The sequence below is a fragment of the Uloborus diversus genome, chromosome 7 (assembly GCF_026930045.1).
Source record: "Uloborus diversus isolate 005 chromosome 7, Udiv.v.3.1, whole genome shotgun sequence".
NCBI classification, from domain to species: Eukaryota; Metazoa; Arthropoda; class Arachnida; order Araneae; family Uloboridae; genus Uloborus; species Uloborus diversus.
The window spans coordinates 79,514,909-79,539,169 of record NC_072737.1 but is presented as its reverse complement, the minus strand read 5'-3'; the positions used below and the strand labels follow the sequence as shown (position 1 = coordinate 79,539,169).

The following is a 24,261-nucleotide window of genomic DNA, read 5'->3' as shown; positions in this document are numbered from 1 at the left end:
ATAAAAATCATTCTCAGTTGCACTTAAAATAATAATAATAATAATAATCAGGTTTTAAAATTTTAAACAGTATTTGGTTGTGTGTGTTTGGGGAGAGAGAGAGAGAGGGGAAACTGAATCTCTTGATGCAGAAGAAAAATTGATATATTTTCAATGAAATTCGAATTAGGGGGCATTTGTTAACTATGTAAGGATGATTTTGGAATTTTTGCCCCCCCCCCCTTTGTGTGAGGGCACATAAAATTTTTCAAATCCTTCCTTCCCCTCAGACTTTATATGACCAATATCATTCTTTCACAAGTCATTTCCTTTCTTCACCCATCCTTGGTAACAAGGTGGTATGTCAGTAATTAATAAAAATCAAATAAACATGCACACATAGCCACTTACAGATGAGATAGCAATTAAGGTCCCCTAAACAGCCTATCAAAAGGGATAAAACATACCTGCTGTTTAATTAATGCCTGAAACAAAAATAAAGTTAAAAAATATAATGTTAGTTGTCAATAAATTTAGCTTAAGTTTGAGCTTAAGCAAGCATGAAGCTGTAGATTTTAGGTTTTTAAAGATTTTCAAGGAGTCCAAAAGACAACATATACTTTGGTAAGCTGAAATGTTGCTAGGTTAAGGTACCATGGTTGCTTGCGGTTGGAATAACGAATAGGCTAAAGTATTAACGTGATGTGGTCATGGCAATTTTTAAAAACTATTGGGGATACAGTTCATAATTCCAAATGGGAATTTTGCCAAATAAATAAATTAGAACATGAAAGCTACTAAAAGTTCTATTAAAATTTAGAATGGTCCTCTGAATAAATGAAAAAAGCCATTTAATGACATCAACAGTGGTGTTATAAAAAATGTAAAATAATCCGTCAAAGCTTCATTAACGTTTATCTTTCTGAGCGACTAGGTTAACGTAGCCCAGCCAATCTGCACTAAAAGGAAACTTCGCTCGTGAAATGATCTAATGCTGTTCTGGGGATTGCTGAGGGACAGCAAGCAGGGGCCTCTGTGAAATTTATAATTTTATTCTGTATATCTATGCTAAGTTTGTTAAATTCCATTTTTTTTTAATTCCAAATAGTTCATATTTCAAAATTTGTTTTAGGTGCTATGCTTTTATTTTGCATAAAATGAAATTCTCAATCATTGTTCTTCAATAAAATAAATTAGATTTTAAGAAAAGTTTCAATTAAAAGCCAAAAATTGTTTATTCTGATTTTTAAATAAAAACTTTGGTAGTGTGCATTTGAGATGCGAAGAGAAAATAACTATTCGAGCAAAAAGAGATGGTGGACTTGACAGCTTAGAAGTTCATGGCATAGTTACGCTCAACATATCTGATGAGAAATATGGATGCATAAGGATCAAAATAGATAATCAAGATGAGAAAGGAGTTCAAAATCAAGTGAGTCAGGAAGTTATTTATTTTAGCACTTTTCGATTTTATTTCGACTTTGATTGTTGAAAAACTAACGTAAAAGTAAACTTGGATGCCTTAGTTCAAATAAAAGTAGAAAATCTCGGTGCTAGCAAAACCAGTGTAAGTGATGTAAAAATAGAATCAAGCAATTGTTTCAATCCTTTAGAAGCTCATTCTTCAATGCTGGCCTCATATCGCATTCGACTGCTGACAACCTTATTTCAAAACGTACCATGTCTCTTGAATGAAACTATTGCTTTTTAGCCTACTTTCCCAGTAAAAGTCAGGAAAAGAAGAAAAAAGCATGAATAAAAGCTTAATGCATCTTAAAAATATCGCGAAAAACAAAAAAAAAGTTAAAAATAAATAAAATAATTAAATAAATATCAAAAAATTAAAAATTTGGAAAGTAGGGTATTGAGATGGGAAAAAATGTCTGTCGGTCTGTCTGTCCCCCCCCCCCCAATAACTTTTGAATGAATGGTCCAATTCGAACAAACTTTTTTTTTTTCGAAAGATCTCGGCGAGGACACCTCATTCCCATATTTCACTTTTTGTTCAATTTTGAACAGTTCATAAAAACTTAACATTAGCGCCTACGGGACAATTCAAGGCAATTCCGAACTGTAAGGCGAATTTGCGTCAAACAAACTTTGTAGGTAAAAGCGTTTTATGAAAAACTTGTGTACAAAATATCTTTTTGATTTGAACAATTTTCCGTTCAATTTTGAACAATTCAAACCCCTTAACATTAGCGCCTACGGGGAAACAAGCTTCAATTACCCCTCCCTTTTTTCCGGAACAGAGGTAAACATTCTCAGAGTCTGAGCTCAACTTCTCAGAGCTTCACAATAGCTCTGTTGCTGTGTCAAAATTAATACACTATTTTTTATACTGAAGTAGATGGATGCATTTTAATAAATTGATAATTGCGTTTGTCATTCTACAGTTATTAAAACATTTTGCAAAATCTACCTAAAGAGGTTTGTTTGAAAATGGATTGTTTTTATCATTTAAAGTAATGTTTGAATAGATGTAGTATTTGAATTTCAATAAGTTGGACACAAGAAATTTAGGAATTTTAATTTTATGTTTTGACTAAGTTTAAGTAAATTATTCTTTTCAGACTCATCCTAATATTGATAAGGAACTGTTCAGAAATTCTCATATAATAGGAATGAAAAATTCTGCCAAGCCATTTCCAGTCAATGTGGATGTTGGAGTTTTAAAATGGAGATTTCAGTCCATGGATGAGAGCAACGTACCATTGCTAAGTATGGTCTTGAAATAACAATTAATTTTATATATATATTTCATTCTGAACCAGAAAAACGTATTACAGAAATCTAATAAAGGCAGCTACATACCATTATGTGTGTGTCTGACAGGTATTCATGAGTGGAATAAGAACTTTGCCTTCTGTTTTTTGGAAAAGCAGACTTTAAAAATGTTTTTGAAAAAAAAAAAAAAAAAAAACTCAATCAATGAATCAGAATTTTCGTTTATAACTATTGAATTTTTTATTGCAATCGAACCTCATTTCAAACACACACACGCCTGCACACTGTTTTTCGGATTGAACAAATCTATTTTAAAGCACCCTTTGAATTCGTTTCAACAAGTTTTGACTGTGTTACTTTTTCAACCCTGAATCAGTGTCTTTACATCAAAGCAGCATCAATGCATCGGTTTAGAAAAAAATTCTAAACTAGTTTAACAATGGGGGATGCACACCGGTTTTTGGCAATGCATTGTCCAGCCCTAATGTCCGATAATTAAAGTCAAAAGAAAATGAAACCTTCCTAAACATGATACTAGAAAAATTATGATACTATCTATATCTGGTTCCATTGTCAATTCTCTGGCGTTTAGAAGAAGTTAGAATGACATATATACAATGATGGATATACTCAGTTTTTAATAGTATATGATATTGTTTTTAACTTGAATCATAGGCACTTAGTAATTTTTTTATATATTTTAAAGACTGTAATAATAAAGTGATAATGCATTGAAAAATTTTCAGTCAATTGCTGGCCTTCTGAAAATGGCAGTGGCGGCTGTGATGTCAATATAGAATATGAATTGCAAATGGATAAAATAGAATTGAGTGATGTTGAAATACAAATTCCTGTACAGTAAGTGTTTTACCTGTGCAAATATATATATTTTTTTAATATTAAATATATGCATGTTTATTATTGTGTCTATTCATACAAATGTATCCATTGGTAAGATTTTTTAAAAAATTAAAAATGTTTTTAAAATTTCCTAGTGAAAAAACTCAACTGTTCTAGGATTGAAAATATAGATATTGTTTGAGGACAAATTGATGACAAACATAAATCCTAGTGGGGGGGGGGGTATCCCCCACCCCACCCCTTTTTTTGCTGCATCAGAGGATGGCGTATAAGTATACCATTCAAAAACCTTGAGTTACTCCATTTAGTAGTTTTGTGGTTCAAAGCTAGACAATAGGACAGGAGCTACGGTTTGTGGTCTTGATAGCCCTAAACCATGTTTTCATTAAATAATTTCATTCAATTCTTCCAAACCAAATTACTTTTATTCTCATCTTTACCTTTTGGCAGGCCCATTGCTTAAAATGTTTCTGGGGTGGTTGCAAAAGGCATATATTAGATGCGCATTGTAGCAAAGAGCAACAAAACCCAAGCCTACACATCTGGAAATATATTATTTTTTCAAAGCTGGTGGAGAGGGATTATTTTATGGTAAGTTTGCTACTATCTTTCAGATAAGGTTTTAGCTGTTCTAATGAGCTTCAATGCTCAATTATCAAGCAGCTGTTCTTCAGGCATTATCGAAGTCCATTAGTACTTCATCTAAAATTTGGGGAGGTTATTTACTACTTAAGGAATTTTATATAAAAAGTACGCCCACTTTTTTCTGGGCCGTTAGTCACTGCAAAATTCCAAATAATGAGCTGCTACCAAAATTTGCAAAGCTGAATCGGGCATCCTTGACCACTTTAAGGTATTTTTAAGCAAATAAGCAGAGATAATCTTCAACCCCTATTCAGAGGGGAGCAGTATTTTAACAGGCACGTTCCCAAAGACCAGTGGCGCTTAAAGGAACTGAATTGCAAATCCTTACACATGTCGAAAAAACGGAAATGGGCATAGATAGGCTGATGGACTTCTTTGTGGAACTGTAACCTTTAAGAGGCCTCTTCAGATCTTACCATCATGGATGTTATTGATGATGCCATTGGTTAAAGTTGTGGCTATAAGGAGGAAATTACCTTCATATTCTTTGCAGCCTAGGTGTATTGCATATCATTAGATTAATCCATTGCAATAAATGCCTGTTGGGTCTTTTCTAAAATTTGGCTTCAGTTAAAGATTTTTTTTTAATTTTTATGAGGACCTCTGATTCAGGGTTAGTACAAGACTTCTGATCTCAGTGCTTGTTTTTTTTAAATAAATCTTACACATTCATTTGGTCTGAGATTCACCTGTTGGGTTTTTCACAAACTTGGCTTCAGTTATACGTCTGTTTTCGTAATGACTTCTGATCTTGTTATGGTTAATACTTGTCTCATCAGGAACCACCCCTTTTAAAAGCTATATAAATATTCACTTACTTTTTCATAAACTGCATGAAAATTGAGTTAGTTTGTAAAATTTTTGACAGCTTAATTCTTTCATTTTTAGGGGGAATCCCATTGTATCTGAATGTGAAGGAATGTATGAACATGACAGTCGGAAAAATCGTCTTACTTGGAAATTACCTGTTATAGACTCATCTAATAAGACTGGATCTATGGAGTTTTCTTGTCCCGGAAAAGCCAGTGATTTCTTCCCTATTTCAATTGAATTTGAATCATCCCAATCATATTGTAATGTTAAGGTGTGTATAACTTTGAATGTTAATACTTCTTATTTTCCATTTATTTATGTGGTAAAATATTAACGATGTTGAAAACATTTCTAACAGCTTCGATAGTATAAATTCAGTTTTCTCATTAATCACTACAATAATTGTTACATTACTCTTGAAGTCTTTCAGAAAATATTTAATCTGTTGTTTTGAGCTTAAAGAAACTGTACATTGGAGTTTACATGATCAACAACTCAGAATTACTCTCAAGTTTTGTTGTTTCATTAATCTTTAGACCTTATGAATCATAAGTGGCTGAGGGTATAGATAGTACAAACTCGTTTTAGCTCATTTTTAAGTACAATAAATATTTGGGGGGGGGGGGGGTTCTAAAACCATTTTCTACATTTTTGTCATTTTTTTACAATTTTACAGGCAAATTCATGTTTTCACTTTAAAAATTGAAACTATATATTGTCGCCTCAGAGCAACAGTAAGACATCTAATCCCAGGAATAACATTAAGATATCCTACAGTTGCTCTGAGGCGACGATATGCTCTCCTCTATGAGCAAGAGGAATAAGGGAATGAGAGAGCAATGTATTGTCTGTTTTTAATTTACACATAAAAAGAAAGAAATAGATTGACTAGTCATAAATTTTGAAGCAAGTACAACTTATTAACAACAATAAAAGAAATAGTTATGACTTTTCTTAATAAATTGATTTACTGCTCTTGTTAAGGATTAACAAAAAAACCATGCAAATTTGAATCAATATCTAATATGTTATTTAAGGTAAGAAATAAACAGAACGGCTTTTGAATATTTATCATTTCTTCTGTAATTTTGTTGAATTTTGAACCTATCCTAATGGTAAGTAGAAATTCTTTGATTTTTTGTTATGCTTTCCTTATTAGTGAGAGAAACAATTTGTATTACTTGATTTTTGATTGTAATAAACAAAAAACATTTGTACAAAAAAATTATTGTTTCAACATTTTTTCTGATAATGTTTCCATACCTAACAACTCTTTTGTTTGTGGCAAAAGACTTCCCTTTTTTTTTACACTTATCTTCCAATCTTCAGGCCCAAAGTCAAAAATCTTTTTTATCCTCTTTTTTGAGTGGATTTTTATTCTTTTCTATGAAGAATATGTTTTCAGTGGTAATAATAATGCAAACAAATGATTCTCCACTAATTATGCTTGTAAGCAAGTTTTTTTTGACATAAATGTTCCTGTTTTTGCCCGAGGGAAGTTGGATGGTATTTATTTCCAAGATTCTATGGTTTTGGTGTTTAAATGGGTGTTACTTTTAGGCTATTGACATATGAGAATATTCCCAACTGTAGAATTGTGAAACCTTGGTGTATTTTTATTTCAGTGTCGACTGTTATTTTATCATTTGTATTAATTATGAAAGGAATTCCCATGAAGCTATGGTTTGGTGATGATAATGGTTGCATTTCAATTGTCAATTGATATTTAGAAAAACAAGTCCTGACAACAAGGAAACTTGATTATTTTTCATCATTATTTTAATATTATTGCTTTAGTGAAAAAAATTTTATTCAATGAGTTGTTGTACTTTTCCTCTCAAAAAATTTCCCAATTTTTATTTTTAATGTTGGCAAATATATTTTCAGCCTCAATGTTTAAAATTCAATTCTATTATTTTCTTTTTAAAATATTTACTAGCTTTTTAGAAATATTCCTCGTAAAGGTTAATGTTTAGAAAACATTCTATGCCAAAGCCATATCTATAGTTATAGGAGGTATATAAAAAGGAAAGGTTCCCTTTTTTTGTATGTGTCAAATTGTAATATCTTCTAACACCTTCTTGATTCACAAGAGTTGTATTATTCGATATTATCTATGGTTGCACACGCAATTCAAAAATTTTGTGGTATTCAAATGACTGTTGTCAAGAAGTGTCAACTTAGTATTTTAAATAGTTTTTTTTAGCAGTATGCCTAGTAGGGTGATTCAAAAAAACTTTTTTTCAGCTAGGGTGCAGGACACTGACTTTTTTTAAAGACTTACTCATAGTATAATGCTGTAAAAGTTTCAGCTTCTTACTCAAGTTTTAAGAGGGTGCTCAATGACCCCTTAATTTAACACTAGCCGTAGCTTAGAAAATGCCACAAATTTAGAAACAGTTAATTTCCCCAGCTGTTTTCTTGTAAATAATTATTTTATTTATTAGTGTATATTACTGGTGTATATTATAGTATGTAGCATTTATTTTTCAGTTCAATGTATTTTTTAACTCCTCCTCCCCATATTTATGAAATTTGGGGAAGGAGGTTGAGCATCCTCTTTTAGTTGAAATAGGAAGCTAAAATTCTACCAATATATTACTATCTATAAGTCTAAAAATATTGAGGGGTGTCCTGTTATCTAAGAGAAGTTTATTTTTTTTTTACACATGTATTTTTGAACCACCCTAATGCCTAGTGTTCATAAAACTTAATAATGCCTAGAAAAATTTGAACTTTCATAATGTATGCTCCCTTAGTACAGTGGTGCCCAACCGTTTTCTGCCTGAGGACTGCATCTTAACATTAAATTTAATATTTTTTAGGAACAGCACACCAACCTCTGCTTTATTTTATATTTGTTCAAGTCATATACTTAAGCTAGTTCATAAAATTTACAGAATCTGTTTTACAAACCTACACAAAAATTACAACTAACAATAATCTGCAATAAGAAAATATTATTTCTACTTATAAAAGGCATTTTAACTTAGACTCTTAGTTATGTTTGTTTCTAAAACAAATTGTTTTGCTATGTGTATGGTATTATAAATTTCTAATATTTTGAAATAACACGTAGAAGTGGAATAATATATGATTTACTTATATTTTTAGGTCACTGATGTCTTTACTTTGGACGAACAGCCAGTCAATTATTCCTCTGAAACAGCATTTTTAACTCAGAAATATGAAGTGGTTTAAGATTCAAAATTTCTTTCAGCAGAAGTTCATATAAAATTTGAAAGTTATTTTTTATGTATATTTAGAGACGTTATTCAAAATCATTGTATTTCAAAAAGTTATATTTGTTACAATAAAATAGACTTCAAGTAAAATCAACAATTTATAAAAAACATACAAAAATATTTAACATTTCTAAAAAAAGATGTCATGGCATACGATGATTTTCATGAATTTGTTCTAACTTCTTGCAGAATTGCTGCAGCTCCCTTTTCTAAAAGTAATTCTGCTAATGCTTCGCCTAATTGGTTTGATATGTGTAATAAAGAATGTGGTATATGAGGGGCCACTATTCCAGCATAATGCTGAAAAGAAAAGTATTATTTAAAACTTTGAAAAGATTTAGAGACATTGCAAAAACAAAAATCAGGGACAGCATAAAAGAATATTCCGATTTTAAAAATTTATTTCATAAACTATCACACTTACCACTATCAAAAGGTGCATATTCTGCAACACTGGATTGGCCGTGCAGGTGATAATGATTTGGCCAGTCAGATCCCCAGACCTAAACCCCATGTTAATTTTTTATGGAGTTTCCTCAAAGACTGTTTTATACACCACCATTGCCTACAACATTGCAAGAAGTGAAAGATCGCATATGTGTAGCATTACAAAAAATCGACTGACACACTACAAAGTGTGTGGAATGAACCAGAATACCAGTTAGATGTGTTACGAAAGGCTCACACATTGAACAATTGTGAGTGAAACTTCGAATGTTATACATCATTTATACTGCTGTGCAAAGCTCAAAAGTTGGAATCTGCAGCCGAGTTCAAAGTGAGCAATTGCCGTTTAAAGTTGCCTCCCCATATGTATTTGTATTTGTATAAACTTTTCCAAAAAAATATTTTAAATATTTTCCATTGACAAATGACCATAAAACATTGTATTTATGTGAAGTATGACAAAAAACCACCTGGTGACCGTAACTCAATTTTGATAAAAAAAGTGCAGACATGACTTTGCTTAGAACGGCAGTATAGTGCTAAGTGTGATAGTTTATGAAATATCAATTTTTAAAACCCTTGCTATTCTTTTAAGCTAACCCTGTATAATACATAAAACTGTACCTGTTGTTTAATATCTTGCTTGCTTTTCACTTTAAAATCTGTAGATAGTTCCTCAATTATACACTTGGAGCCATCCAGACTAAACACACCTCCTTTCAAATATAACTTCAAATAGAAAGAAAATTGTTATCGACATGTGTTGATAATAAGTATTAAGTTATTGCCCTTAAGCTAGCACTAATACAGAACTATATGCAATATATCGACAGCCCAGTTATGACATCCAGAGACAACAGTTTCGTCTGTGCTAGACTCATAGGTCTGAAATAGTCAATATCTAAGCTGGAAGCAAATGTTATCTCATTGAAGCAGAGAACACCAACAAACTGGTAGCTAAAATTAATTTGGCACACTAGCAAAAGTCCGCAACAATGATGTGGTTCCACTCATCAAGTGAAAGCGAAGCTTATATAAGCTTACTCAATCAATTTATTTTAGCTACCAGCTTGTTAGCACTCTCAGGCTCAATGAGATGCCATTTGCCTCTGGCTCGATTATTGAACATTCAAGACTGATCTGTCCATTACAAAGGACAAAAATGGAATCTCTGGATATCGTATCCGGGGTGTCAGTATATTGCAAGATGTTGATAATGTCAACAAACTACTTTTAGTTTGCTACTTCAGTTGCTTACTATCAAATTACTTTTGTCGGTTTGTGATCAAATTCTTTCATAAAAAGAAAGAAATTAATTTACATAACTTAGCTTAGTGAACCATTAAATATTTGACAGACAAAAACTTGATAATTATTTTTTGTAAATAAGTGGGAAGTGTATCTACTGAAAGTGTACCTACTGGCCGCAAAGAGACCTACTGATTTCTTTTTTTGAAAAAAAAAAATGATTCTTCAGGTAGATTTTTATTTTATTTATTGATTTATTTAAATTTTTTTGCATGCGAACCAATGGTAGTAAGAAAAAATAAGTTAAGATTTTTGCACAATTATGTAATTAATTCATGACAGCCTACATTGTAAATGATAATAAAGTCATGTTTTAATTAAATTATTCTTTTTTAATTAAAATCAATATTGACTTAAACTTTTTTAAATTTCAGCATTTAAAAACATGAACAGCTTACTTTTTCATTTAAAATGCGAGAATAAACTGCTACTGGAACACTGCATCCGCCTTCTAATTTTTTCATAAAAGCTCTCTCTGCAATACAGCATAATGTTGTATCCTTATCTGATATTTTTGAAAGTAAATGTATTGTTGGTAAATCATCTGCTTTGCACTCGATTGCCAGAGCTCCTTGTCCAACAGCATACATACATTCACTTGGAGTAAGAATCTGTAGAAATAGAAGTTATCAAAATTTAAATAAAAAATTAATCATAAAACTAAAGCATAACATATGAAACAATACTTTTCATTGATAGTGATGAATATTTCACACTCATTTATGGTTGTTGCCCTACATTACTTTTTTTTTATTGAAATATCAATTGACAAAAAAAAGTGCAGCATTTAGGTTTCCAATTTTTTTTTTTTTTTTTTTTTTTTTTTTTTTTTCTTCAGAGAAGGCACCTTATTTGGAATTAAGATTTTCCTATGGTACCCTTCCCTGAGTAGAAGTATGACTAATCATAAATAAGGAACAAAAGTAAATTAAGACATGTTTACCAGCATTGCATAAATGCCCTAATTTAACCTGCAGGGATGCCCCAAAAAATTGCACATGTTTTATAATTAACTAGGAGTACCCACACGGCTTTGCTCGTAGCAGAAAATTAAAAGGTCATTTAGTTCGCCTGTATATTTACAAATAATGGATGATGAATTTCTCGCCAATTTGCAATGTTCATTTGCTCGCCCATGTTATGATTCACATTATGATAATTTGGTAATTTAATCATCCACATTATGATAATTTACTCAGTAAAATGTTCTTAAAATTGAAATAGAAGAACAAAATCGAATTTTCAAAAAAATCGCTTTGAGGTGCTCACCCTTATGCTACAAACTAATTTTGTGCTAGATTTCATGAAAATCGGTCGAGCGGTCTAAGCGCTATGTGCGTAACAGACATCCAGAGACACAGACTTTCAGCTTTATTATTAGTAAAGATAAGTCGAATTGTCTGAAGTTATTACTAAAATTTCATTCCTTTTCTGTGAAGATTTCACAGCTCCCGGGAGTCAGCATGTACATTTTGTGCTATTTTGGTTGCAAAATGGGTTGAAGGTTTTAAGGTATCCATGCATTAATACTTAATAGAAATCTCTTACTGTTTGTAACAAAACCTGTAATTAACAGCATTGAAAATTCCAGGAGGCAATTTTAATTTTTTAAATATTGCAGTTAGCAAAGTAATGTATGTCTTTTAATGCTAAAGGTTGAAATCAGCAAACGCAAAGAAAAAAGAAAAAGTTGATACTCTGAAAAAATCAGAGACATGCAAAAATAATGACTCTAAGTTTCCTTTCAACTTGATAATAATCAAAAGAGCTTTGAACAGATGCATTTACAAATTTTAAACTATTCAAAAGTGAAAAAAATACAAAAGTTTTCAAAAGGAACCCCAAGAAATAACAAAGAATGCTGCCAGAACAACTCAACTTTTGCTGCCTTAAAAAACACAAAACAAATGCGTGAGAGCATTGCATTTCTGACCTATTATGCTTTTAGGTCTTTTTTTTTTTTTCCAGTTATTACATATAGAGTACGAAACTTGTTTTCTAGGCATCTTTCAGCGTTTCTATACAGCAATTTCAGTTTGCAAGAGCACAAAAGTCTCCATCTGGTTGGATACTGGGTGTCAAGTGGTAATGGCAATCTGCTAGTAGCAGTAATGCATGTACTGCATGAAAGAATAGTTTCTGGCCCTAGGGTAATGCACTAGGTTAGCAAATGGCGAGGAGTCAAGAAATAGTTTCATCAGAAACATATAACGTACTTTTTTACGCTACCTTGCACCTTTACAATAACTGAAAGCTTAGATTTCAGAATATAAATAACAAATACAAATTTTACGAAAGCGGGAGGGGGGTATCAATAGTTTCCTCAGGCTTTTTTTGACTATGGTGATGTTTTTTCTAATGCATGTAGCTCTTTTGAGGGTCTTGTATTTTAAGTCGGTTTCATCCTTGGTATAGTATGTACACATATCCAAATTTGTAATTTTTTTTTTTTTTGCAGAACATTAATATTAATCATACTTTGAGTACATAGCAAAAACAAAATTTATTTGATATGACTAGCACTTTAAATAACAAGCCAATTAGATTATTAAAATTGCTAAATGGTATTTATTACCTTTCCAATGCGATGCTCCAGATCAAGTCGAATTACTCCAGCTGCAGCAAGTATTAGTGCAGAATACTTATTGTCATCATCAAGTTTTCGTAATCTGGTATTTAAATTTCCTCGCTGATATAATATTAAGGGTTACTTGTTTTGCTCTTTATTCAATGGTTAGGCGTTGAGTTGCGAGGGTAATAAAGTAGTAAACTAACTAAAAATGTAGTGTAAAAAATTTAAAAAATAAAAAATATGAATTTATTTATAACTTAATTTAAAATCAAAACTTATTTTTAAATCAAATACAAAATTTTTTCAATTCAAATTGTAAAATATTTGCATTGAAAAGAGTTGATCTGGTAGTAAAAGAGTAAAAGAAATGAAAACTCACACAAATGACAGACATTATTAAATATGTATAGTTTATGAAAAAGTTATAAATATAGAAAGCTTCTACAATAATAAGCTAATACAGTATTGTGGCAATTAATTGGGAAATTTTATTTTTTTTCGCTTTATCACACATAAGCGAATGAATAAACACTCAAATTCAGCTCAGAGTTCAAATGGCACTTATTTTCAAACTAGTGGTTGTTTGTACGCATCAGATAAGTTGCAGGCATATAAATTCTTCCGCCAAGTGAGAAGAAGTTGGCAGTGTTTGTTGCTCGCTTGCTGTGGGAGTAATTAGAGTCATGGATATCAGCCCTGAAACATGTGCTAAAGTGATTGCATTTAGAGAACACACTTCTAAAACGTTAGAGAAAATAGGCAAAATATGTGGAGTGAGTAAATCAATTGTCAAGAGAATATGGCTGTGGTTTAAGACAACAGGAAATCTTAGAACCAACCGTATTGGAAAATAAGCAGAAAAAGACCAACTTAGGCTCGTGACAACAAAAGTTTCCATCGAATGAGTGCTATGAATCCTCGATTAACTAGTTTTGATCTGTCCAAGTCCATGGGGACAGCTAGTGTTGACATAGCACCTTCAACAGTCAGATACAGGGTTTTAGAACGTGGGCGGAGAGCATGTCGACCATACAAGAAGCAGCTCCTCACGCCTTGTATGAAGAAGAAAAAGGTTAGAATGGGCACCGAAATATAAAATATGGACTGAGGAGGACTGGGAAAAGGTTTTATTTTCTGTGGTTCAGGGATTTAGGTCCAGGTTCATGAAAAGGATCAAAGGAGAACCTTTTCTTCCGCACCACATTAATCAGGTACCCAAGTATCCATCCAAAAAGATGTTTTGAGGTTGTTTCTGCATTTCAGCGACATAATTCCTTGTTCCCGTAGAAGGAATGATGAACAGTGCCAACTAAGAATTGATATGGACCCAAAATGTGCTTCTAACCATGTCTAAACTTTGGCCGAACGGAGATTACGTTTTTCAATAAGACGGCGCGATATCACACATTAAAGCATTTTTTTAATTTCTGCTCTAAAAACAAACTTACTGTACTGGGTTAGCCTGGAAACTCCCTGGACTTAAATCCGATTGAAAATTTGTGGGCTGTCGTTAAAAAACGTCTTCATAAATTTGACAGTGCTACGGTGGAAAAGCTAATTTCGTCTGTTTTTGACATATGGTATAATGACGTTGAAATTAAAACTATATGTGCCAGTCTGGTACATTCTATGCCAAAACATGTCTGTGATGTTCTTAAGTCTCGAGGATGTCATATTAATTATTAGTTTCAAATGTATTCATGAAAAACTTGAATAAAACTGATTTTTTTTTGAAAAAAAAAATGCATTTCCCAATTAATTGCCACAATACTGTATTTTGAAAAAATCTGAAACAAACCAGAAGTAAACCATGGTCTCAATTTTAAGAAATAACCAATCTATCAATAATTTTCAGTATTTTGACGTTAAATATAATTATTTTTATAGAATAATATTAGTAAATTATAATTTAATTTTTGCAAAATAGAGGTTGAAAAAAAAAGCAATTAATTATTTTCTTAGTTTTTTAATTCTATTCTAAAAGGAAGCATAACTTGTAAAAGTTATTCCATTTTTTAAAAATATGACAACATGCAACATCTCGTACATTTAGGGTACAGTCACCTATCATTACAGCAATTGATTTTGTTGTTGGGACAACAGGGTCTGTTATAATGAACGTTCACTGAAAAACAAACCTTTTATGAATTATTTAACTCAAGTATAAAGTGTAACAAAGGATACCACACTTTCAAATGTGAGGGAAGGGTAAAGTTTTTTCAGTTGTGCTATTCTTCTAAGAGAGCTTGTTCCTATAACACTAAAAATGTTTTCTTATTTTCCATTATTTTCACAGATAAAATATTTTTAAAAACAATTACTACAAAAAACATACGTAAGCAACTGCAGAGTTATTCTAGCATAAAAGTAAAACAAATGAAATACCATTAAGGAATCAAGTTCAAGTGGGGATGCACAAATAGAAAATAAAATAATCTTACATTATTAGTAATCTTTGTTTTTTAAATGCTTTTCTTAGATACCACTCACTCGTAGAAAACTTAATCTTTAAATAGTACTTATAATTCAATTTATGAGTATCATCCGTTATTTATTTACATTTAAAGAAAAACAAAAGATTATTAAAATAAGTGGTTCTAAGGTTACAGACATGCACAGGTTTTAAGAGTATGGATTAAACTCATTTTACTAAGCTTTTTTTGTTGTATCGTAACAGATACTCCTAAACATGTCTAGCACTAGTTATTTATGGCCAAAACAGCCTAGTATATGAAAATGTTTCATTTATTTTGTATAAAAACTTTTACAAAACATGCACTCATGTAGGTTAGATCAATTATTTACAAAACTACTATAGTGAGTTGAACAATATATTGAATCCCAAATCAAAGAACAAGTTGTAGAACTTTATTCCTGAATTTTTCATTTTAAGCTCCACTGCAGATACCACATTTGTACTTAGCACAGAACTATAACATAAACTATTTGACCCCACAAAATGAAAACAGAATAGTTGAAAGAAATGTTAAACCCGATTCTAGTAACAGCGACCTACTTGTGGGGAAAATATGATTGATCATATGTACGTTATACAAAGGATGTACACAGACAATTGCATTTGCAACTGAAGATATTAAAGGTAGAATTACAACAAACTTTATCAGCCTATTATAACTCCCATGATTTTCTAGAGCAGAGTAAAAGCATTAATGTTCTAAATCACTCAAGTATTAAGGGGCCATTCCATGGAAAATGGTCATTTTGTCCCTCACCTGACGCCTCATATATGTCCTTAAAAATAATACTTTAAAATATTAATGGACAATTTTTTTTTGCTTAACAAATTACAAACTTATGCATGGTATGTTAAGCAAAAATTTCGTCATTACCCTTTAAAATAATTACTTTTTAATGAAATATATGAATCGGCACATGCGGGACAAGCAGTTGACTTTTTCGTGGAATGGCCCTAAGAGACTTTCTCCTGAGTTCAGGTAAAAAAATTCGTAGTTCTAAAGCTTGAATATGCCAGCTTGCACAGAGATACAAAATCAGCCAGAAGTAAAACATTGTAATTTGGCATGTGCGCAAGTCTCACTGGACAGACAGTATCCTGTGTAAGTGGGTCAGTCTTGATTTTACTTCTCTCAGCTGCCATTAGCCAGAGGCTGTAGTGTAGTGCCTTCAACAGTTTATTTAAATTATGAATAGACTATAATTCATTCCTAAGAACCATGCACTGTGGAGTGAGAAATCATTCTTCAATTGCTTGAAACGCTGGTATCCTTCCAATGACTGCAGAGTAAACTGTTCATTTTTTTTAAAATTTAAATCTCTTAACTAGAATAATTGCATTTAAATATGCAGGGTTGCCAACTGCTCCGCATTAATGGCGAAATTCCACGGTTCCGCAAAGAAGTTCTTTTGCTCCGCATTTCCCGGCCGAACGTTTTCAAGCTTAAATTTTGCTATTTTATCATAACAAAAAATGTAAATATGGGAAATTAAAGATGCTTATACTCAAAAATTGAAATAGTGTTAGAAGCTGTTTTATTAATTTAAAAATAATTATTTTAATACTAGTGCTCTAAATGTTTATTAAACCTCTAAAAACATTTTTAGAAAAGTGGTTTTAGTTATTTTTATTGATTTTTATACAAAATACCAAACTGCTCTGTAAAATTTTAAATTGCACCTTAAAATCACCGTAGATGCTCCTTAAATTGCTTCTCCAAAGTTGGCAACCGTGAATATGTAACATTATCTTACTTTTAAAATAATTTAGCTATACAACTCCCGATTTCCATAAGATGAATCATACTTTTTTATCCCATAAAATATTACCTCTTTTAATTCTCCTGAATGCTTGAGAAAAAACAAAATTTACATCAAAACATTATGAGTCTAAGATTACAATATCATAAGTTTTTTTTGAAAGAAAAAGAAGGATAAGAAAGCTTCTTGCCATAGAATTTTACTTCACAGAAAATCATGTATCTGACATAAAATATGCATACTTATGTTTCAAATTCATTAAGTGAGCTAAATATGCTCTAAAATAGAAGCCTACCTGCCATTGGGCAATTCCTTTAAGTCTTTGTACGTAGAACTCTCACTGAATACTACTACATCAAATGGATTTTCTCTTCTAAAGCAGAAAAATATAATTGTGTTAGTAAACTGCAGAACTTTTATAAAAGAAGATTTTGCATTAGTAGATTATTAGAGATAAAGACTTTTTTTTTCACTAACAACATTTTTCCCAACTCTGAGCAGGGGGAGAAGGGATGCCTATTTGCTCGGGTCCAATATTTTTAAAACTAGGGCTGAAATATAGATGTAAACTTAGAGGGATGCCCGGAAAAGTCATTTGTGACGGTCCCCAAAATTTCTGTGCATGCCCCTGACTCTGAGAAGTACAGAAATTATTAATTGGTTTATATTCTTAAAATCATGGACAATTAAAAGGATAACAATCTTTTCCAGTATCTATCCTCAAAAAAGGTAATGTCCACATCCTTAAAAGATAAAATCCAAGTAAAGAAAAATGAGATGCACTTAATACTGTATTTATCTTTTCTTTTATTTGTAGTAAAAGAAAACTTGAAATTGGTTAACATCTTTTTGGAAATACAGAGCCCACTTTCTATAAAACTTTCACTGACACAAATACAAACAAACATTGAACACCACTACAGAAATCAAAGATTCAGTCCATTTCACGGCATTTGGAAATCACATGCCGTGATATACTACAATTTAACATCATGGTGCACGGCAAAAACATAATATACCTGACAAATCTACTGTTTTTGTGGGAGCTTTCCTTTCTAAGGCTGTCGCCTGATTTCCTACTTAAATGTGATTTTCTTTCACTTTTTAAAATAATAAAGTCCTAAAGATATCAAGCGCAACAAAGAATGAAAATCCATATTTGACATTAAATAACTAAGAACAAAATGAGTTGTGTCAAAAAAAAACAAAAAACATTTAATAGTCAAAAATATGAATAAGACATACTTGCATATGGCACCAATGACCATCCCAGGAGGTAGAGAGGTTGGTAAATCTTTTAAGGAATGAACAATAAAATGTATTTCATCTTTTTCTAAAGCTACTTCTAATTCTTTTGTAAAAAGGCTTTTTTCTCCAATCTGTAACAAAATTATTAAAATATAAAGATGGTTTAAAAGTACTGAATCAACATGCATTTTTAAATTTAAAACAAAAGCATATAAATTATGGCACATTTGTAAATCAGATTTAAAACAAACTATAATCCATGGAATTACCTTTGATAATGCAACATCTAAAATTTTGTCTCCAGTTGTTGACATAGGCACAATATCATAGGAAATGTTAGAATAATTTTTCCTCAATAAGTCAACAACAAAATTTGATTGAAAAAGAGCCAACTGTAAATAAAAAAGTAAAGTATTAGGCAGCTTACCTAATCAAATTTAGAAATAAAAATGAGTTTTGCTCAGAGAAAATTCAGGACTTGTACTACTTTTCAGACCTGTGGGAAAAATGCCATTCTTTCCATTACAGCTTAAAAAAATTTAAAAAAAAAAGGAATCCTTCCTGATTGAAACATTGTCAAAAGAAGCAATAATCAGATGAACTCTTTTAATACTCCATTAAAATATCACATGCATATTTGTTGGAAATATATTATGCAGCAAATAATAGAATAAATATGAATGTTTTGAATAGTAACAAAAATTTAACAAGATGTATTTATAAGTTAAAAGTAACAGTTTTTAAAAATTTTTTTGAAACATTTAAATTGTATCATATTATGTAATGTTGATGTATGTTAATTATCACTGTTGGTTTTTATTCACAAATGCAAATAAAAATAAAATAGTGCAAAAATATTTAAATAAAAAATCATGTTTAAACTAAAAAATATTTTTTTTTCAACCTCAAATACAGAAGAAGAATCCGACAAAATAAGAAAAGAGAGTTTTCTGTTCTTAAATTTTCAAAGCTATACATACAAATTTACCTGGCTTTTTCTAGATCCGACTTTGACTCTTTTCAAAACACTTCCATTTTCCAGAATTTCATTATTAGCCTGAAAAAACATGGTACAAGTATAGAAAACTTTTGCAAATTCTTTAAATTATATCTTCTTTTGTTAACAAAATCAGCTTTTAAACTTCAAACATGAGGTACTAAATGTTTTTAATTAGAAAACAGAGTTAGTTCTTTATGAAAAACAACTCAAAATTCTTCGATACAATACTATGAAAATAAATAGTGAATTTTCAAATGAATTTAAAATTTCTACTTGACTAAAAATGCATTACAAGTTTACGCTTATTTTTGAATAATGTTTAACTTGAAACATTTTGAAGACAGAAATTTTAGTAAGATAAAAATAGGGCCTAGTGAAGTTTAAGTGTAAGAAAACCAAACTAATATTTCAAAAAATAAATCATGATTGCAAGTAAATTTAATTAAAATGAGTTTACAAAATATAAATATTTTACTCATGGTTATTGATAGATATTATTTCGACATTTGAAAATTTTGCGAGAGAAAATTTAAAACTTTGTGAATGAAAGGTCCAATCTCAAATTTTTAACTATCCAAATGCAAGGCTCTCATTTACGGGGTTAATATCCTCATTTGTGGATTTCAACACATAAATAAGCATAGTTTTTGTTGTTTTACGATAAAATCAGCCATTGAATGTCCCCCTCCCCCTCCCAAAAAAAACTTGAAATGACAGGTCCGCGTAAATGTAAAAGGTATGTAACCAAGACCTGATTGTGACCGTTGAGAACACTGTAAACTGTTTCGATCATAGACATGGGAACCGGTTCGCTCTCGCTCACTTAACTAGATGGATCAGCCTACCGAAGTTCGGAGGGGAAAATGATTCTCCCTAGGAGTAGACGCGGCCGCCATTGTGAGGGCAAATATATTGGTGGTTGAACAGCATTTGCTTCGTTTCTGAGCGTTTTTCAGGTGGATGAAAAAACTCGATCATGCCGATTTCGTGTTCAGCATTTAAGAGCCATTGTCTGTAAGGATCAGGCAATTTAAAGTTCTTATTGCTTTAAGCGCCTCTATAATGACTTGGATTTTTAAATTCTATACTATTATACGGTCTTCTTACATACTATTACAGCTGTCAAATCGGTGTCACTACGAGGGTGACGGCCACAAACTCCGTTTAAAAATGACCGAAAATGAATTTTTTTACTATATTCAATGTCAATTTTCTCAAAGCGCCTTCATGATGACACCAACGTTTTTGCATAAATTCCTAGCTACATTTGCATACATCAAAAATATGTAATAAAATTGGTGTCACTATAAGGGCGCCAGAAGATATTGGAACTTATGTGTTAAATTTCACAAAAATGCAAATGTTTAAAATCTAACTACTACTCTCGTCCTCATAGCAGAGATCTGAAACTAATTAAGTTTGATAACCAACATGTTTGTCTAACATATGAACTAAAAAAATCGGTGTCACTCCTATTACTTTCGGAAATATAATCATTCATAATTAGTATGTTATGGAGTTATTTAAAAAAAGACTTTTTTAATTCGAATAACTTTTTGAACGGTTTGTTTTAAACTTTAATATAAAATTACAGTAGTGACACCTAAAATAATATGTTTCTAATGCTTTTTATTAAAAAAAAAGCTTTATAAAAAGCATCAAAAACACAGTAAATCGATATAGGTACAGATGGACGTATTGTGTAATGTGCATTATAGGCTAAAATAGTCGTAATAATATTCATATTTTTTCAACCATACTAATTTGTTATCTGTTATTTATATTAAAAATGCAACTATTTATAACATAATGTCTTAAATAGTGATGAACACAATGTATTACATAGCGAGTACTCAGAGCACTCAGAATCTGAAACATAATTTCAGGATGACGTAGACTAAAACAAAGAAAACATAAATATCAAATCACCCAGTTTCAGAAAGACGGTCATCTCTTATTGATATCTGGTAATTTTGTAGCACTAAAGCTTGGGAAAACATGGTATCCCGGAGAAATAGCAGAAGTTGACCATTTGCTAATCTCAATACAACTAGCCCCCTCATAGCAGAGATCTGAAACGAATTAAGTTTGATAACCAACACGTTTGTCTAACATTTGAACTAATAAAATTAGTGTCACTCCTACTACTTTTAGAAATGTAATCATTCGAAGTTAGTATGTTGTGATGCATTTTTCTTTCATTTATTATTATTTTTTTTAAATTTATTTTATTTGTTATTTATGTATTTTGTTAAATTAATCTTATCACATCCAGATAGTGTTTTGACCATATTTATTTTTAATTTATTAGAAAGAAGCAACGTTTAACATAAACAGCTTTGGGCAGTAAGAGCGTCTTTATCTTGAATAGATTCACAGATATATCCGAGTTAATTTGAAATCCCTTTATTTGAAAATATGCGAGAATTCACACAAGATACGAGATGCAGCCTAAAAAATCCTCGTAGTGATTAAAACTGACTTATTCGTTATTCAAAAATTAATTTTTCGTTAAAGACAAAAGTATACTTTAATGTTTCGCATAATTCCGAATGACGAATGAGTTACAAATTAAGAAGATGCGAAATCTATTTTCTGTTTTGAAATTACCTCCAGTAGTTAATTTCGAACAGAAAAATGATTTTGAGTATTTTTTTTTTTTAATTAAAAAAATATCTTTCACTGAAAGTACTATTTTAAAACAGAAAAATCCCAGAAAATTGCGGAAAACGAACCGATAGTAAGCTTAAATGATGCGCGGTGGAAAGTTCTTGCCCTACAAATGGCGGACGATCGTTGGTTGAAAAGGAATCGCTTTTCTACCACAGGATGATCCATCTAGTTAAGAGAGCGCGAGCGAACCGGTTTCCATGTCTATGGTTTCGATCCACCTCCCTTACTTATACTGAATGGTAAAGTTATAGTGATGCAAAATAATGGTAAGTAAACATTTTAATCTGTAGGTATTCCCACGAAAAAAACCCTTTTATTTCTAAAATTTACTCTAGGAAATCAATTTTATTCTAATTTCTAACCACTTGTAGCTCTCAGACACAATAGATAATTGTTATGAGCTTTCAGTTAATCAGGGGTGCCCCCATAAGGGCTGCTCCAGCTTCTGGTTTTGAGAAAAAAAAACATCAATGCAACACAAACCAGAAGGGAAGTCAAAGTAGAATATTCCATCTTGGATCATTTTTGTCAAAAAAAAAAAAAAAAAAAACCTTAATTTTTTTTAAACAAAAAAAAAATTATTTCAATTTAAATAGATAACAAAATTTTAGAATTACATCACCAGTTAACAGAAATACAGAAGATGCAGAGTGAAAAAAACATAAGAGATTTCAATGACTTGGTTTCTTCAAATTTTACAAAACCACAATACATCACAAAATAAAGTTTAATATACAGATTTTTTTTTACATAAAATAATAAGCAATTTCCACATGAAGCTTTTTAATTTTTACCTCAAAATTTCCTTCACTTTTTCTTTTCTTCTGAGGCGGTTCTTCAATATCTGTTTTCTCCATACCACTATGGGCTTTATAGTATCATAAGTGCTCTCTTAAAATATAAAAGAAAACAAGCTATAGTATAAAAAAAGTTAAACAATTAATATACTTCAGTTATTGAAATTAAGCAAGTACAATAAAACAACATAGAAATACTATGCAAATACATTCATGCATACAAATCAGAAAAAAATTATGATTAGTTTCAGTAAGTTACCGCCCTATAGCCAGGGAGAATTCATGTAATTAGGTAATTCTGTAATGTAATTATGTATTTCATGTAATTATGATTAGGTTATTTAAGTTATGAATTTTGGTAAAAATTTTATCTGTTATTTTGCAAAATTTTACTAAGTTAAAAAAAATAATTTGTGCAGTGCAAAACATTGATTGTACATTGAGTTCACTCAAACAGATATAAAATACCTAATAAGTATAACCTGTATTATATGCATGAAAAAATCAACCTTTTTTGGTAAGTCGTTTAATTGCATTGGTCTTTACTGCTATGAAGGTGAAGGCATTTGTGCTGTGGGCTGATTCTACCAGCTTCATATGGCTTTATAATTCCTACAAAATGGTTAAATAAATCTTCTTAAACCATTGCTTCCCAACCAGTGGCTTTTGAACTCTTGGGGGGTTTGTACAGCTATAAAGGGAATTAGCAAAAATAATATTGCAACAAGGTCAGATTTTTAACATGCTTGTTTGAGATGAAGACTCAAGTTCAAGTGGTTTCAAGCAAATTTTATTAATCATTTATTCGTTTGTCTCCCGCACACTTTATACTCTTCGCATAAAAATGTTAACATGCTTGCTGATATATATCACGTTTAAAGAATTAAGTTTGTCATCACAAAGTACCGTCGTTGCCGCTTTCATTGAGTACGACAGCACTGAAGCCACGCCATGAAACTCCGATTTTGAATAAATACTATGTCTTTCGATGAAAGTGTTGATTTTCTCAGTAGCTTTTTAGAGTGTCTCAAATATCTTCAATTAATTTTTGATGTTTAATTTCCTCTTTATTTGAGTGCTCCTATTCCTATATCAGCTAATTTGCTGAGAATTGTAACATGCGGTTAGCTTAGCTGGGTACCGCATAGTTACTTCGCTGGATACCGGATAGTTACCGGATATCTGGTGCATCCCTAATTGTGACAGGAATATTTTTGAAAACTTGTGGTGATCATGTTGCCGAAACTCTGCCATAGAATATGTTTCAAAACAACATGCAGCCCCAGCATCCGATTACACCAATCTTAAATTATTTATTGGATGCAAACAACAAATAATGATTTCGAAAAGGAAAGCATTCTTTTGACAGGAACTGTTGAATAAAATACTAACTCAAATGTGCAACCTACTAGAAAGCTGCATTAATTTTCCCACAAAAATATTTTAAACAGTATCAATTTGATCTGAAATGACCCTATTATCTCCATGTTTATGGTTTCGAAGTCAACGCCTCGTTTGTTTACATTAGTAGCCAATCAAAAATTATCTATGAATCAAATAGAAATATAACCTGTTCAAATAAACAAACAATTATATCATTATTTACTCACAAAAATGAGTTTATCAGGTACATAGTAGAGGAAACCGAAAGAGATTTTGCCGTGAGTATGAAATTTCATGTGGCAGAACCGGAAAAACTGACGCATGCGC

General features: G+C 31.1%; 2 protein-coding genes across 2 annotated transcripts in view; one reads left to right on the top strand and one right to left on the bottom strand.

The window, feature by feature from the left end:
- Positions 1-8,354, top strand: part of LOC129226568 (coatomer subunit delta-like) — an 18,393-nt gene extending 10,039 nt beyond the window's left edge. The window contains exons 9-13 of the mRNA XM_054861185.1: positions 1,246-1,411; positions 2,553-2,700; positions 3,453-3,564; positions 5,101-5,296; positions 8,140-8,354. Of these exons, the coding sequence (XP_054717160.1) occupies positions 1,246-1,411; positions 2,553-2,700; positions 3,453-3,564; positions 5,101-5,296; positions 8,140-8,226 (709 nt within the window). The 3' untranslated portion in view covers positions 8,227-8,354. The remainder of the gene's footprint in view (positions 1-1,245; positions 1,412-2,552; positions 2,701-3,452; positions 3,565-5,100; positions 5,297-8,139) is intronic.
- Positions 8,317-24,261, bottom strand: LOC129226569 (porphobilinogen deaminase-like). The gene is made up of 11 exons (XM_054861187.1): positions 24,162-24,261; positions 22,549-22,645; positions 19,070-19,138; positions 18,351-18,473; positions 18,079-18,212; positions 17,129-17,206; positions 14,782-14,857; positions 12,601-12,714; positions 10,424-10,636; positions 9,342-9,446; positions 8,317-8,570 (listed from the first exon to the last, which is right to left on the bottom strand). The coding sequence occupies exons 2-11, from the start codon at positions 22,609-22,611 to the stop codon at positions 8,433-8,435; spliced, it is 1,113 nt and encodes a 370-aa protein (XP_054717162.1). The 5' UTR covers positions 22,612-22,645; positions 24,162-24,261; the 3' UTR covers positions 8,317-8,432.

Bases quoted from the DNA above. Each gene is read 5' to 3' on its own strand.
- LOC129226569 (XM_054861187.1), bottom strand. From the start codon at position 22,611: ATGGAGAAAACAGATATTGAAGAACCGCCTCAGAAGAAAAGAAAAAGT. The intron at 19,139-22,548 runs GTAAAAATTAAA...ATGTTTTTTCAG, and splicing joins AAAGTGAAGGAAATTTTGAG to GCTAATAATGAAATTCTGGA. The intron at 10,637-12,600 runs GTAATAAATACC...CTATTTCTACAG, and splicing joins TGGAGCATCGCATTGGAAAG to ATTCTTACTCCAAGTGAATG.